The sequence below is a fragment of the Lissotriton helveticus genome, chromosome 3_1 (assembly GCF_964261635.1).
Source record: "Lissotriton helveticus chromosome 3_1, aLisHel1.1, whole genome shotgun sequence".
NCBI classification, from domain to species: domain Eukaryota; kingdom Metazoa; phylum Chordata; class Amphibia; order Caudata; family Salamandridae; genus Lissotriton; species Lissotriton helveticus.
Genome location: NC_136061.1, coordinates 1,803,105,859 through 1,803,120,386, shown reverse-complemented (window position 1 = coordinate 1,803,120,386; position 14,528 = coordinate 1,803,105,859). Strand labels below are relative to the sequence as shown.

Below are 14,528 nucleotides of genomic sequence, written 5' to 3'. Positions count from 1 at the left end.
GAAGCTTATTGAAACAGCCAGGTTTCGAGGACCATTCGGAATTCCGGAAGGGAGGGGATGATCCAGAGGTTAATGCAGAGGATGTTCCAGGTCTTTGTGGCAATGTGGGAGAAGGAGCATCCTCACTTCTACTTCGTTAGATGCGGGGAGTACATGCATGTTAAAGGTAGGCGGAGCGTAGTCTTCTCGATGGTTGGTGGAAGTTCCGGCGGTGGTTAATGTATGCAGTCCTTGGTTGTATAGAGCCGTGTGTGCATGGGTCAGCAGCACCCTGTGCACTATCATCTCATCATTTTCTAGGCAGAAAGTGTGGGCTAACCATGTACAAAATATCACTTTGGTACCGTACTTCTACTTCACCAAGATTGTTTGATCATGGTCAAAATCATGTCCTTCCTATGCCTTTGCCCCTTAATTGCCACAATACAATAGAGGTGAGAGAGACACTAAAAGTTCCAACCGGTGCCATATAACTGACTGAGCTCAAGGTACTCTTAGATCCCCAAGTCCAAAATGATCGGAGTGTTCATGTGGCTTCTGCCAGTCAACCAACGTACAATCTCATGTCCTAAAATCTAAAGACAAACCATTAACTTTTGATGTAAAATGAAACGCAGAAAGAGATAGCCATCTAGTGGATGAACTGCATAATGCAATATCTGAAAACCTTCGATCAGCTTCTCGGCTTCACTAAAGTGTGTGATCCCTGGCAATTGTTTTATTTCACCTTGAATCCCTTTACTCTATTACAACATATGTGAACACCTTGAAGTATGCGAGCTCAGGATATGTGCTGTACAACAACTGCTCTTGTGTTTGATTTATTTTAATGGACTATAATGTTGTTCAGTGTATAATAACAACAACTCCGCCCACGTAGACATTGCACCTGAAAACTGACTTACTTCTTGGGCCACTAATGGCATTGCCGTCCAAAATGGAGTGAGGGCATGAAAGTTTCCAACTTCATGTTCAAAATCTGTCACCTCTAAAAATGTCACTCAAAAACGTAATATATTCCGATGTACTAAGATGAAACACACCATATGTTAGAGAAATACACTATTTAGAATTTTAGGGAGACCTCATCATATTTCTACGTGTTTGTTACACAGTGGGCCTGTTAAACTTGCATATTTGTGTAAATATACTCTTTGTCGGTATTCATAAAACTGTGATTTAATAATAACTTTACAATAATGGACTCCGCACATAAAAAGATGGGCCAGAACCATCTTTTTACATGTGGAGTTCTATGCTCCGCGCCGTCTGCGGACTCTCCGCAGTCGTAAAGTTACTATTAATTTGCAGTTTGGTGAATACTGAAAAGATTACGCTTACACAAATGTGTAAGTTTACCTTTGTCAATCAAGCCCAATGTTTTTAAAGATGAAGGAGTTCCTAAAGATAAGCAGTAGGGGACACCTTCTGTGCTACTTTTCCGTAAGTTAACGTGTATGCTTGTCCATTTGTTTAAGATCTTTCTCATTGTTGGTGCCCCAGTCAAGTAAACAGCATCTCTGTGCTGCTGTTCACCAGGTGGCCACATGTAGGTCAGGCGGGCCCTCGGAACCGCACAATAAGTCTGCCTGCATTAGGTCGACTCTCCCACATACGTCCAAATGAGCTCAAATATAGCATCATGGGCGTCCGCAGGGGGGGGCAAGGGGGGTTGCTTGCCCCCCCCTGGATCGCCGGTCTGTCCAGTGCTGACCCAGTGACAATGTGGTAATTACAGCAGGCTGTGCTGTTCGCTTGCGAGAAGCCCCAGGAGTTGAAAAGTTCTCTCACTTGGGGCCTCTCGCACTTCTCTCTGAACTCTAGAGGCTGCAGCAGACCCACCCGAATCTCGTGCAGACTGTGGCATAGCCCATTGTCATTCTGTCTGCTCCTGATCATCACATAAAGAATGACAATGGGCCGTCTGCCTTTAAGGTGCCTTGCAGACCTCCTACCTGTGTTTTTTTTAATTTTTATTAAATAGTGTCAGCAAACACCAATGCAGCAGTGCGGCCGACACTCTGCTCTATGGGGGCCGGGCGATTCGCAACTTAGTTTAATTAACAAGTAAATGGGTCTTTTAAAGACTTCCTGTCTGTCTCCCTCCCTCACTCTTTGTGTTCGGTCAGGCCAGGTGTCCCAAAGGCAGTGTTATGGGTTGAAAGGCACAAGCCAGGGGTCGCAGCCGCGGCCCCTGGTGACCCCTAAATGACGTCCATGGTGCTGTGGCAGGATGCAGTGTGCAGAAACGCAGACCTGATGGAACAAGGGAACGCTGCAGACGAGTCTTGAAGTGGCCATGTTACGTGCCTGCAGCAAGCGGTGGGGGGAGGGGGGATTCACTGGCATGCTTCACTGCAGTGGCAGCATCCACATGGGCTCAGGGTGTGGGCAATGCAGACCGCACAGTATCCTTACACAGAAGCAGGACGGAGCCTACCAAGTCACCATCCTTTTGTTCTTTTGGGGCCATTTTCTCTAATTAAAAAGACTAATTCATTGATTAGATCTGCTCTTCTTTAACATAAACACGTTGATAGGTGAAGGATTATGAAAAATGCATCCAGTGATCTATTAATGTACTAGGGTCATATTTTATGAATAGATCCTGAAATAAATGGCTTCTGTGTAATGATTGATTGGGCTTCAGAGCTGCAGTTGATTTAGTGGGAGACAGAGGGAGGGAGACAGAGGGTGACAGGCAGAGGGAGGGAGCGACAGAGGGAGGTAGACAGACAGGGAGACAGATAGAGGGAGACAGAGGGAGAGAGACCGATAGAGGGAGGGAGACAGAGAGAGGGAAAGAGAGGGAGACTGAGAGAGAGGGAGACAGAGAGAGGGAGACAGGGAGGAAGACAGAGGGAGAGAGGAGGGAGAGAGACAGAGGGAGGGCGGCAAAGGGAGGGAGGCAGAGGGAGAGAGAGGGAGACAGAGGGAGGGAAACAGGGACAGACAGATAGAGGCAGGGACTAAGACAGACATAGAGGGAGACGGAGACGGAGGGATAATTAGAGAGGGAGGGAGACAGAGGGTGACAGAGGGAGGGAGAGGGAGGAAGAGAGAGAGAGACAGAGACAGAGAAACAGAGGGAGACAGAGATAGAGGAAGACAGAGGGAGGGAGACAGAGACAGACAAATAGGGAGACGGAGAGGGAGGGAGACAGAGACAGAGAGGGGGAGGGAGACAAAGGGAGGGAGAGAAGAGAGATAGAGGGAGGGAGACAGAGAGAGAGAGGGAGGGAGACGGCGGGAGAGATAGAGGGAGGGAGACAGAGAGAGAGAGAGGGAGGAGAGAGGGAGGACAGTGAGAGGGAGGGGAGTGAGAGGGAGGAGAGAGCGAGAGAGAGAGAGATGTGTGTATGCTGGGTCTGGTGGCTCAGTGGATGAAGGCGTCCGCTGCAGGGGCATATGTTCAACCTCATGGTCATAGTTCTTTTGTTGCTCTAGCCCCAACCCCCTCCCAACTGACCCCGCCCCTACCGGTGCGGCCCTCTGCCACAAACCACACTGTAAATTCCCCCCCCCCCCGAGGGAAAGTTTGTGAGTACCCATGCTCTAGAACCACATCAACCTGATATAGAATGTTTTTATTTTTTTCTGGCCATTTTTAGTTTTTCCCTCTGTTTTATTGTAGTTGCTAGGTCGTCTGCTGTGGTGCCTCTCAAGATTTTTCTGTCCCCCCATGGGTTTCTTTGTTTATTTAAGCTCTTTGTCTTATTTAATTTTTATTAAATGTATTTAATACTTGTGCTCAATCATGTCGGAGGATGGTGATGAAGTTAAAATTTTCTGCGGATGCCCATGTATAGTATATAGTTATACGTAGCAATGTCGCTGCTCCTAACAGTACTGGCCATAAAGATAGAACATTCACATACAAAAGAACATCTCATATCAATACCGCTCAAAGATGCGACCAATATCAGGGCAAGACCCTCTCAAAGGGCCGCTCAAAAAGATTGACATGCGAAGCAATTGGTAGGACCTCGGACAGATGTATATGGCACCAAAAATGACAAAGCCACTTCTCACTGAACATGATTCTGCCACCAGCCAGTGTTAGATGTTAAATGACTAAACACGAACAACAAGACATCAGTGCTTAATTTGAGCCGGGCAATGGGCGGTACAAGCTGCAGTGACCTCTTGACGAGAGCCCTGGCACTACAAATTAAGCACTAGAAGATATCACAAAACGTCTTGCGCTCTGTGGTGGAATAAATAGGAATCAGGTGCCGAGGCACCCCGAGGAGACCCAGAGTGCTAGAAGGTGACACCTACCACAGGCTGTGCAGCACAAATGCAAGCAACATTAACATAGGATGGAAAAGGAGAGTCTGATGAGGGAATCATAGCAGTTTTCCAGTAAAAGAGTACAGTATAAAAGGCAAAGGGAGTACAGGATAAACGGCATAGAAAATGACAAATCAACAAACAAACAATTAAGGATCCATAGGTGAAAGTGTTTAAATTCAGCATTCATCGCCTTTTAAATGCACTTACCGGAGAATGGGCAGCAGGGCCGTCTGCAGGCTCGTCTGCATTGTCATGTTGTAGGTACAGGAGAAGGAAAGCTTCAGCGGACTGCTTATTATAAGACCACTTGTAGGGTCCGGCGGAACAAACAGGATGTTTGAGAAGGTTAGCGTTTTATCAATAGGATTTATCTAGGACAGGAACGATAGATGTTTAAAAAAAGACAAGAAATTAAAAGTCATTGTTGTGAAAAACTTCTTCCAGCGTTCCATATCTTAAATTCTCAATTGTAGCATTATTAACTTTATTTACGTTATTAAAAGTACAATATACGGGGTTAAAATACAGATTTTAAAGTCACAAAACTCAACCACCACATCAGCATTACACAAGTGGACGTGAGAAAGGGAGTCAAAATAACTCGCATTTGTAATTGCTAAAATAGTTGAAATTTAGAGTCAAGCCAAATCAAGTGAACAGCATAGGAGGGCTGGGTGTAATTTGCGGGATTAGTTGTAGCTTAATTCTTCAAAATTTTCTTTTTATCATCATGAAAAAACATAAACAAATCCATCTCAAACGCAGGATTTAATGCAGGACCGTACATTCTATGATTAATTGCTCCCAGCTGGGAGGCCCAATAGTATCGCCTAATATCCGGAAGAGCAATACCACCGTCATACCAGGGAAGATTAAGCTTGGCAAGGGCGATACGCGAACGCCCGCCCCATATCAACTGTCTCTGCAAACTTTCCACCTCCCGAAAATAGCTCATCGGAATGACATCAAATGTGTTCTGAAGCGCGGATAAAAACCGCGGCAAAGACATCATTTGAAGTGAGCTGCACGCCCAAGGGGGGACAGTGGTAATCTGCGCCAGGCCACAACGTCGGATTTTAACCGTTGGAGCGGGGGAAGCAGATTACGGTCATAACTGACCACGGGGTCTGACGTGATAAAGACCCCCAGATACTTAAATCCCGACTGCGCCACTTGTATGGGACAACCGCGCGGCAAGGAAGGAGTGTCACCCGAGAGTACATAGACACAGGACTTGGTCCAATTAATCACAAGGCCGGAGTTCTTCCCGAACGAGTTCAACACATCAAACAATACAATCAGCGACTTTCGAGGCGACGTGAGATACAACAAAATATCGTCTGCATAGAGTGATATTCGGTCCTCAAAATCCGGGGTCCACCGAATACCCCTCATCGATGGTACCCTCCGCAGCCAAGCAGCCAGGGGTTCCAGGGCGAGGGCAAAAAGAAGCGGGGACAATGGACACCCCTGCCGCGTGCCCCTCCCAAGAATAAAGGACTTAGAAACCCGACCATTCACCACAATCGGAGCCAGTGGTTCCTCATACAAAAGTTTCACCCTGCCGATGAAACCAGGACCAAAACCGAACTTTGCAAGAGCAGCCCAGAGATACGGCCATTCCAATGTATCAAAGGCCATCGTAGCATCCAGGGAAGCCAAGATGGCCGGTTCACGCAGTGACGCTGCTCTCGCAAGAACGCCATGCAAGCGCCGCAAGTTCAATTCTGTATAACGATGTGGAATGAAACCGGACTGATCTGGATGGATCAGGTCGCTAATCACTTTTACCAAACGGTTTGCCAGCAATTTTGCGAGGATCTTGGGCTCCGCATTTAGAAGCGAAATAGGCCTATAAGATGAGCAGCGATCCGGCGGCTTCCCCTCCTTATGAATCACCACAATGGTCGCAAGTCGCTGATCACAAGGGAAGGAGCCAATGTCTCGCGATTCCAGGAACATAGAGCGAAGATATGGCGCCATTTTGTCAGGGCGCAGCTTGTAAAGCTCGGTGGGGAGACCGTTAGGGCCCGTAGCTTTCCCCGAATGTACGGAACGAATAGCAGTTGCCACCTCGTCAACAGAAAGTGCCGCATTCATCAGTTCCCTATCTGAATCCGACAGGCAGGGCAACGCAATGTCTCGCAACAGCAGATGTGAGTCTTCCTCTGGTCTATCGGACACTGAGGAATACACTTTTCGAAAATGTTCCGCAAAACACTCCACAATCTCGGCAGGATCAGTCACTCTCACTCCATCCACTCTCTCAACCACAGGGACAACACGACTCGCCCTCTCCCTTCTATCTAACCAAGCAATCAATTTCCCAGCCTTATCCCCCACATCACATAAACTTCCCTGCTGCTCTCTACTCATGACTTTAGCAGCGTCCGTTACCAATGCCTTATAATCAAGTTGTTTGAGACTGAGGAGGTGAATCTTGTCATGAGTGATACCCAACTCCAAATCCCTTTCCAGCTCTGCTATTTCGGTCTCGAGGCGGACTACTGCCTCGCTTTTGCTCTTCTTGGTGTCAGCAATTAACGACAGCGCCTGGCCACGGATAAGCGTCTTGAAAGCCTCCCACAGCGAAACAGAGGAGGACACAGACCCCACATTCTCGGCAAAATAATGATCCAGAGACTTGACCAACTCTGCCCGGGTTTTGGGGTCACGGAGATACCAAGGATTGATCGGGGCCACTCGACCCTCTGCCCCCAACTTTGTGTCCACCAAAAGCCACAGTGGGGAGTGATCTGAAATACCCCTAGCCAGATGTCTGACTTCCCTGACTGAAGAGACCTGTGCTGCCGGCATCAGGACGTAATCAAGTCTAGAGAGACTACCATAAGCAGCAGAGTGGAAGGTGTATTGCGACTGCCCCGGATGCAGTAGCCTCCAACAATCTACCAGTCCCAGCGTCTCCAGAAAGCCACCCAACCAAGACTGTGATCTCAGGAGATCCCTGGGGGGGTAACAGTCCTCCCTACCGGAGACAACAGAATTGAAATCTCCACCCACCACCAGGATACCTTCCGGAAGCCCCAAAATTACTCTCCCCAAATCAGCAAATGTCGTAGTCTGCAGGCCAGGAGGAACATATACGGAAAGCAGTGAGACAGTTTTCCCCTCCCATCTACCAGTAAGAGCAGCATTGCGCCCCCTGTGGTCAAGGATTATGTCGTCTACCTCCAGGGGGAGGAAACCCCTGACTAGGATACCCACCCCCCTAGAACCAGTAGTAAATCCAGAGTGTGCCACAAGACGATAACCCCGCCGATTCATGGCATGGCATGTATTTCCAATCAAATGTGTCTCTTGCAGTAATACTACATCAGGGGAGAGGCTTCTTAGTAGCTACAACACTACACCACGTTTTATCCTATCCCCCAACCTGTTGTATTTCTATCTAGGACCCTAATTCGATATTCCCAATGTATGCCTTTTAATGGCTATAATAAATAATATCCTTATAAAGGCATAAGAATCATATCCGTTTTTAGTCGTAGCCCACACAGTCCAAATTAAGCAAGGCTACTTCCCCAGACTCCTAGAAAGTACAACGCGTTCTTTAAACAAACCATACCTCCAGCAACCTGGGAATTCCCCATGCTTCTGTTTTGATTTGTCCTAGAACTCCTGCGAGCACTGAAAGAACGGCCAGTTCTTAGTGACATCTTTTATTGACGTCTTATGTCCAACCTTATGTCAAACCCGGCACCTTTCAGGTATAAATATACCAACGTTGCCTTAAGCAAACATACGGTGGTTTGGAGCAGAGCGGCTATCTACTTGCCCGAGAGCCCAGCTGATGTGAGAGCCCACGGACGCCGCCCCTCCCTTTTGACGCACTGAGAGAGGCTGTCTTTTCTCCTGCTGTGAAATCCAGCTCCGGTGTTTCCTGCCGCCCTTGCGGGTTGCTGGGATATCGAGTCCTGAGAGAGAAATACCAGACCCCCTGCGTTCTATTACCCAGGTACGGAGCTGACTAAACCCTTAAAGAGAATTCTTGATTCAGATTCTTGGCAAAACCAACTTAACTTAAACTGCTACTTACTTACTCCTTCCAATGTATTAGGCTTAGGTCAGGTACACCGGGGTAGGCGTATTTAGAAGCACCAGTTGAGCACATTAGTCAATGTTTTTATGTATGTATATATTTTATCTATTTTAAAGTATCATATGGCTAAGAAACCATATCAATGCTTTTACAGTATTATTTTATAATACTCCTTTTACTTACGCACTTTACTTTACTATAAGTATTGCAATTGTGGCAATTCATTTCTCTTGCATGAGAAAGAAGACTGCTCAATAAATAACACCTTTTATTGAAAACGCCCGTCTCTCTATTTCTCTGCACTCTGGTGAAACTAAGTACGCACGATTGACTGAGTGAAATAGCTGTCTATTGTTTTCACCCGACTCTAGAGATACACTCTTATTCTGAGGGAGCAAAGTTGTCATGTTTTATGGTTGTCAGAAGCTAATCCCTTCTTGTCTATCCAGGGAAGTTAAACTCCTCCTTGTTTATTCGAGAAAGTTTCTAGTGACCTCTGAGCTAGCTGGCAAAACTAATTAATATAGTCAGTAGAGACCTAGTTGACCTCAGTACTACGTCTACACTGCTGTTTATATTATTCCAATGCGCAGAGCCTATTGGGAATATAGGAACTACACTACATGGCGCCCAACGAATGGTAAGGCGATAAATCTAACGCAAGACGTTAGAGTATCTCAGTCGTGCTTTTTCACACAGACCCTTTTCCCGTAAAAACTCCAATAGACGTCTGGAGTGGGTAAAAGGTTAAAATCCGCCGGAAGAGATTCCTATGTATTCCTATGTATTAGTTTTGGTTTAATCAACGTTGAAGGATATAGTGTTCCAAAATATTGTGCACCTAATCTTTGTTTCCCTTGAAACTCGATCTGCAACAAAAACCTTTCTGTCAGTAAAATGGTGGAAAGTGACGATGAAACGGAGAGAGCTAGAATAGCAGCTCAACTCGTGGCGGATGACACAACTCTCCAACAGAATGACCCGGATGCTATACTCATCCCGGCAAATATAAGAAGAACTATAACTATTACACTTATAGAAAATGGACCGACATCACGAGGTGGTACAGTCATATTCGTGGTAGAGGCCCATGAATATCGGCAGACAGAGGTATTCTATTCATGGATAAACTTTCCAGCAGCAAACGCTGTAACACACAAATTCCACTTTTACAAAATAGAGGAGCCTCCGATGAATACACTCCTTTTGAGGATGTTGAAATCCCACTAAATTACCAAGAGCACCTGCTCTGGTTTAAAGGCACCCTAAAACATCAAAATCACATCACCAGGCTCGGTCGACTAGGTAGACCAGTAGCAACGTGGCCGGTTCTAGCCAGCTACACACCACATCCAGACATTGATAAAATGTCAAACAAAGAACTCTTAGTTAAAATAAAAGAATTAACAAAGGCATATAGGGAGTTAGTTCAATTGGCAATGGAGGATATAACTTACCTCCAGAAATTGAAAGAAACAGATATAGCAGAACAACCATTTGAACTTGCCAGAATCATAGAAAAATCCTATGAAGAACTAGGAAGAGATAGTTTGGGTGGGAAACCAGTAAAACCCCAACTAACTGAAAACCCTGAAAAAACATTTATTAAAAATAATCTAAATACTCCAAAAAAGAGTTGGGATGGTAATAAACAATCCACTCCCAAAGAAAAAAGATTCCAGTCCAGAGGAAGGTCTCCTCAACGGAGAGAAAGATCTCCAGACCGAGGAAACAAGTCTCCCCAGATGGAGCCCTCTGAGAAAAGATACAATCTTAGAAATAGGGATAATTTGAAAAAACCTGATAGATATCAAGATATTGGTACACGTCCCTCTCGATCTTTTCAGACTTCCTCGCAGAAATCAGAAAGAAGAGGACGGTCAGAACACAGGGAAGAGCACGTCAAGTCCAAAGACAAGGAACCTGCTCATCAAAATAAAAAATACAATTTCCAAGAAAGAAGGTAGCCAGCATTAAAATAATTAAACATGCCGAGGATACTGAGGACACACCTGAAAAACGGAGAGTGGGCCCAGACAATGCTAGACAGCGCAGCAGAAGTGACCATAGCTCGCACAATCCTGATGAATCTTCTGGAGACAGTGGACACGAATGAATACATTCAAGTGGAAACTGCAGACACCAGAGTTAGCAAACCTCATAAAATATACGAAATAACATTGCGTATAGAGGGAGATAAGACTAGGAAAGTAAGGGGTCTCTTTTGGGATAACCTTTCGAAAGGCTATGACATCCTTTTAGCTGAGAAAGACTGGCCACCAGAGTTTGTCAGGGAGTGCCCTCATGGCGAAGAAATGATTATGCCTGCCTTCTCAAATCATATTTCAATTTATAAAAAATCCATATATGCAAGAAAATGGGCAGTGGCCCAAGCTCCTGCATTATATAAAAATCATGTAGGATGGGATGAGGATTCTCCTCCTCAAAAAATCCAGTTAAAAAGTCAACCCACTGCACAAAGGCAGTACCCAGTTAAACAAGAAGCTAAAAAGCAAGTCAGGGAGATCTTAAATCAACTTGAATATCAGGGGGTGATTGAAACATGCACTTCACAAATGAACAATCCTTTGTTTCCGGTCTCCAAGCCAGATGATTCATATCGTCTAGTTTTGGACTACAGACACTTAAACTCCTGTTGCAAAACATTTGCAGTACAACATTCACACAGTGCAGCACTAATGAATAATATTGTGCGCAAAAAATACCAAACAACGTTAGACATCTCTAATGGATTCTTTTGTCAAAACATTGCACCTGAGAGCAGGTATTTGACCGCGTTCTCAATAATGGGGTCGCAAAAACACTTTTGTCGACTCCCACAGGGATTCAAGAATAGCCCAGGATTATTCTCAACAAGGGTAACAGAGTTACTACAAATATATGATGATGAAGCATTATGTTATGTTTATGTTGACGACATCTATCTCACAGATGACGACTTGGAGACACACTTGAAAAGAGTGAACACCATAATACTTGGGTTCGCAGCAGAGGGTTACAAAGTCAACTTTAAAAAGTCACAAATTGCCCATCTAACTGTCCTATTTTTAGGATATGAATTATCAAGTGAAGGCAAAAGCCTAGCAGACAACTTCTTAGAGAAGTGCGCTGTACTCCAAGCACCAAAAACGCTGAAGAACTTACAATCAATACTAGGTTTCCTGAATTTCGGAAGAACATACATTCTAAATTATGCAGAGAGGGTTAAACCTCTCTATGAATTAATAAAACCTGATTTCAAACCAATCAATTGGACTGAGAAACACACAGAAATGTTAACATCATTGCAAACAGACATGTTAGCTAAAACAAAATTACAAACTCGCGAAAACGTACGCAACCTTGTAATCCGAGTCATCCCAGGAAGATGCGGATTCACGTACCTAACCTCTAATGAGGAGAAACCGTACCAATAGCTTACAAATCACACTTGTACACACAAGCTGAAATGAAATTCAGTTCTACTGAAAAATTCTAATAGCCGTTCAAACTGCTGTAGCAAAAGAAAGAGCCCAAGCTCAAGGCAAAAGAATAACTGTTTTAACAGCAGAATCAGCCCTTGAGGCATTAACAAGTCCATGCAATTTGACTGCTGTAGCATTAGATCCGAAATGGAGACAATGGGAAAATTCTCTTGCTGCAGAAGACGTGAAATACTATTTTGACCCGAAAATGAAAAAACTAGAAAATATGAAGAAGAATATCCCCTGCCAATCGAAATTCTACCTCTCGAACAGTATACATGTGTAATCTACATGGACAGATTTGCACAACATTACGATGTAGAGAAAAAATCCTACAACGCAGCGTGCGCGATTGTTAAATGTCGCTGGCGCTTTGGTAAATTCAGACCAATAGTCACCAAAACTGAATCACTCAGAAACTGCTCAACTCAGCGAGCTGAAATAAGATCTTTAAAGATGGCGCTTGAAAATGCCGATCGCAAATTCCCAACACTAATAGTGTGCGATTAACATTATTGCGTCAAGTCTTACAATAATGACTTGCAGAACTGGGTTCAAAACGATTACAAAGATGACACAGGTTTGGCTGTTTTACACGACCTAAATGAAACAAGAAAAAGCCTGAGCAACATAAAGTCAAAGCAACAGCCAACAGCCACTGAAGAAAAAACACCTGTCCCAGCAAGACCTGTCTGGATTCCAAAGATTGGGGATCTGGTCAGAGAGAAGATTGCGGTGAAGAAGGAATTTGGGCCTTCTTACAGAAAAGCAGTACCTGTCTTAGCTGTCAGCGGAACAAGATCAGTTGTACTACCGCCCCTTGCTGGTAAAGAGGAGAAGCGAGTTGTATTCATCGACCTGGTAAAACCACAATCATGTGGCCAATAATAAGTAGTAGGCCCAGTGGACTCCCAAGAAATAGCAGAGTACCAAAATTTGCTACAATACAAGAGGTTCAAACTGAGAGACTAATCACATTTGATAAACCTGCAGCGAATAAAAAAGGACTATGCAACAAAGCCATGGAACTTGTGCCTCTTGAAACCCAAATTGCAACAGTTCGTCAAGAAACACCAGTCTACAACGATGTAGCCTCGGACTATGCTAATGAGACAAAGAAAAATCCAAAAGAAAAATTAAAATTCGGAAGCAATTCCAACAATTGACAGAACTGCATCTGGCTACTTCATCAATTTCGATGACTATTCTGAGGATCCAAGCGAGCCTGAAGAAACGCCAGCAACAAAAACTTTCTAAGACAAAGTGACTGAACTCTTTCATCAACTAAAAGAAACCTATCTGATTTCACCATGGATTGAATAATGGATTGTGTTAGGTGTACTTTTCCTCCTGTTTTGGCTCATCATGGTTCTTTGTTTGCGACAATTCATTGAAGGTAGATACAGTACAATGGACACAGCAAGTCAGAACATCAACTTGGTCCTGAAGCCTCACGCACCCTCTCACATCGAGAAAAGAGAACTGTCATAAGTGAACATCACAGCCAATCAAATACCCCATGGGGTAGCATGGGACAGAACTGATTATGACATTTTTGGCCCGATTGAGCTCTTGAAATATCTACACCAGTTCAAGGTTTCCTTAAGTGACTTTGTAACACCAAGTACTTTTTCTGATGATTGGGACTTTGAAAATATTAATAATATGATGTCAGATTTAGTTATGTCAGCAAAATTTACAGAACATGATTATTTACAGTGTTCATCAAATTATGAAGAAATGTATTGCTATAATCATTTTGGTCATCACTATTTGCATAAATCTGCTCAACCTAGAAATATTTTTCATTATAATCAATGGGAACATTGTGCAACACCGCCTAAAAGCAGCTTGTAAACATTTTATGAGAAATTCCCATACTTCTCAGGGTTTAACACAAGTGACGGAGAAACGATTCATTTTAAATTGTTAAATAATACAAGAATGAAAACAATGCTGACAAATACTAAATTGATCTATTCTGAAACATTTTATGAAAAAATGATTACATTTGGTTTTGAATTCTGGAAAAACAACATTGAAACAAAAACCATCTGGGGTACAAAAGAATGGCAGGTCCAAGGTTTAGAAGCATTATTTAGAGCCTGCATGATCCCAGAACAACTAATATTCTTGAATGACACCATTCAACAGACTACTTGTCTTGGCCTAGCTAAGATAAAAGACTTAAACAAACAGTCTATTCCGAAACCCATACCTGATAGTAATAGCACTACAGATGTGGAGATAGACGTATCCCATATTTTATACCAAAACAGAACACATCCTGATTGGAAAAAATGGTTGATCTGGCCCACAGACACAAATAACTGTCAAGATAGATTCCTGAACAAAACACAGGGGTTCAAAATGACCAGGCCAGACCCAAGATACTCCCAGAGACAATATCCAGGTATAGTTACAACATACAGTTTAGGGAAACTATGCCTCAAATGGCTACAAAAATCCACACTGGCAGAAATTAAGCAACACTTGACTTTACTTAAAGACGGTGCTGACTTGCGTGATTTCATACTGGGACCACGCAAACAGCGTCAAAAACGTTTCATAGCGGCCGGTATATACGCTGCATACAACGAGGCTTGGAAAGTAATGCAAATTGAAACAGCAGAAAAAATACGAGAAATTGATCGTATTAATTTGGAAAAATCACTTTCTGTTGTGGA

At 44.0% G+C, this 14,528-nt stretch overlaps 1 protein-coding gene across 1 annotated transcript in view; it reads right to left on the bottom strand.

Moving 5' to 3' along the window:
• The window catches only part of LOC144825162 (uromodulin-like), a 763,320-nt gene that overhangs the window by 318,960 nt on the left and 429,832 nt on the right, over positions 1–14,528 (bottom strand). The window contains exon 4 of the mRNA XM_078684028.1: positions 4,504–4,667. Coding sequence (XP_078540154.1) covers positions 4,504–4,667 — 164 coding nt within the window. The remainder of the gene's footprint in view (positions 1–4,503; positions 4,668–14,528) is intronic.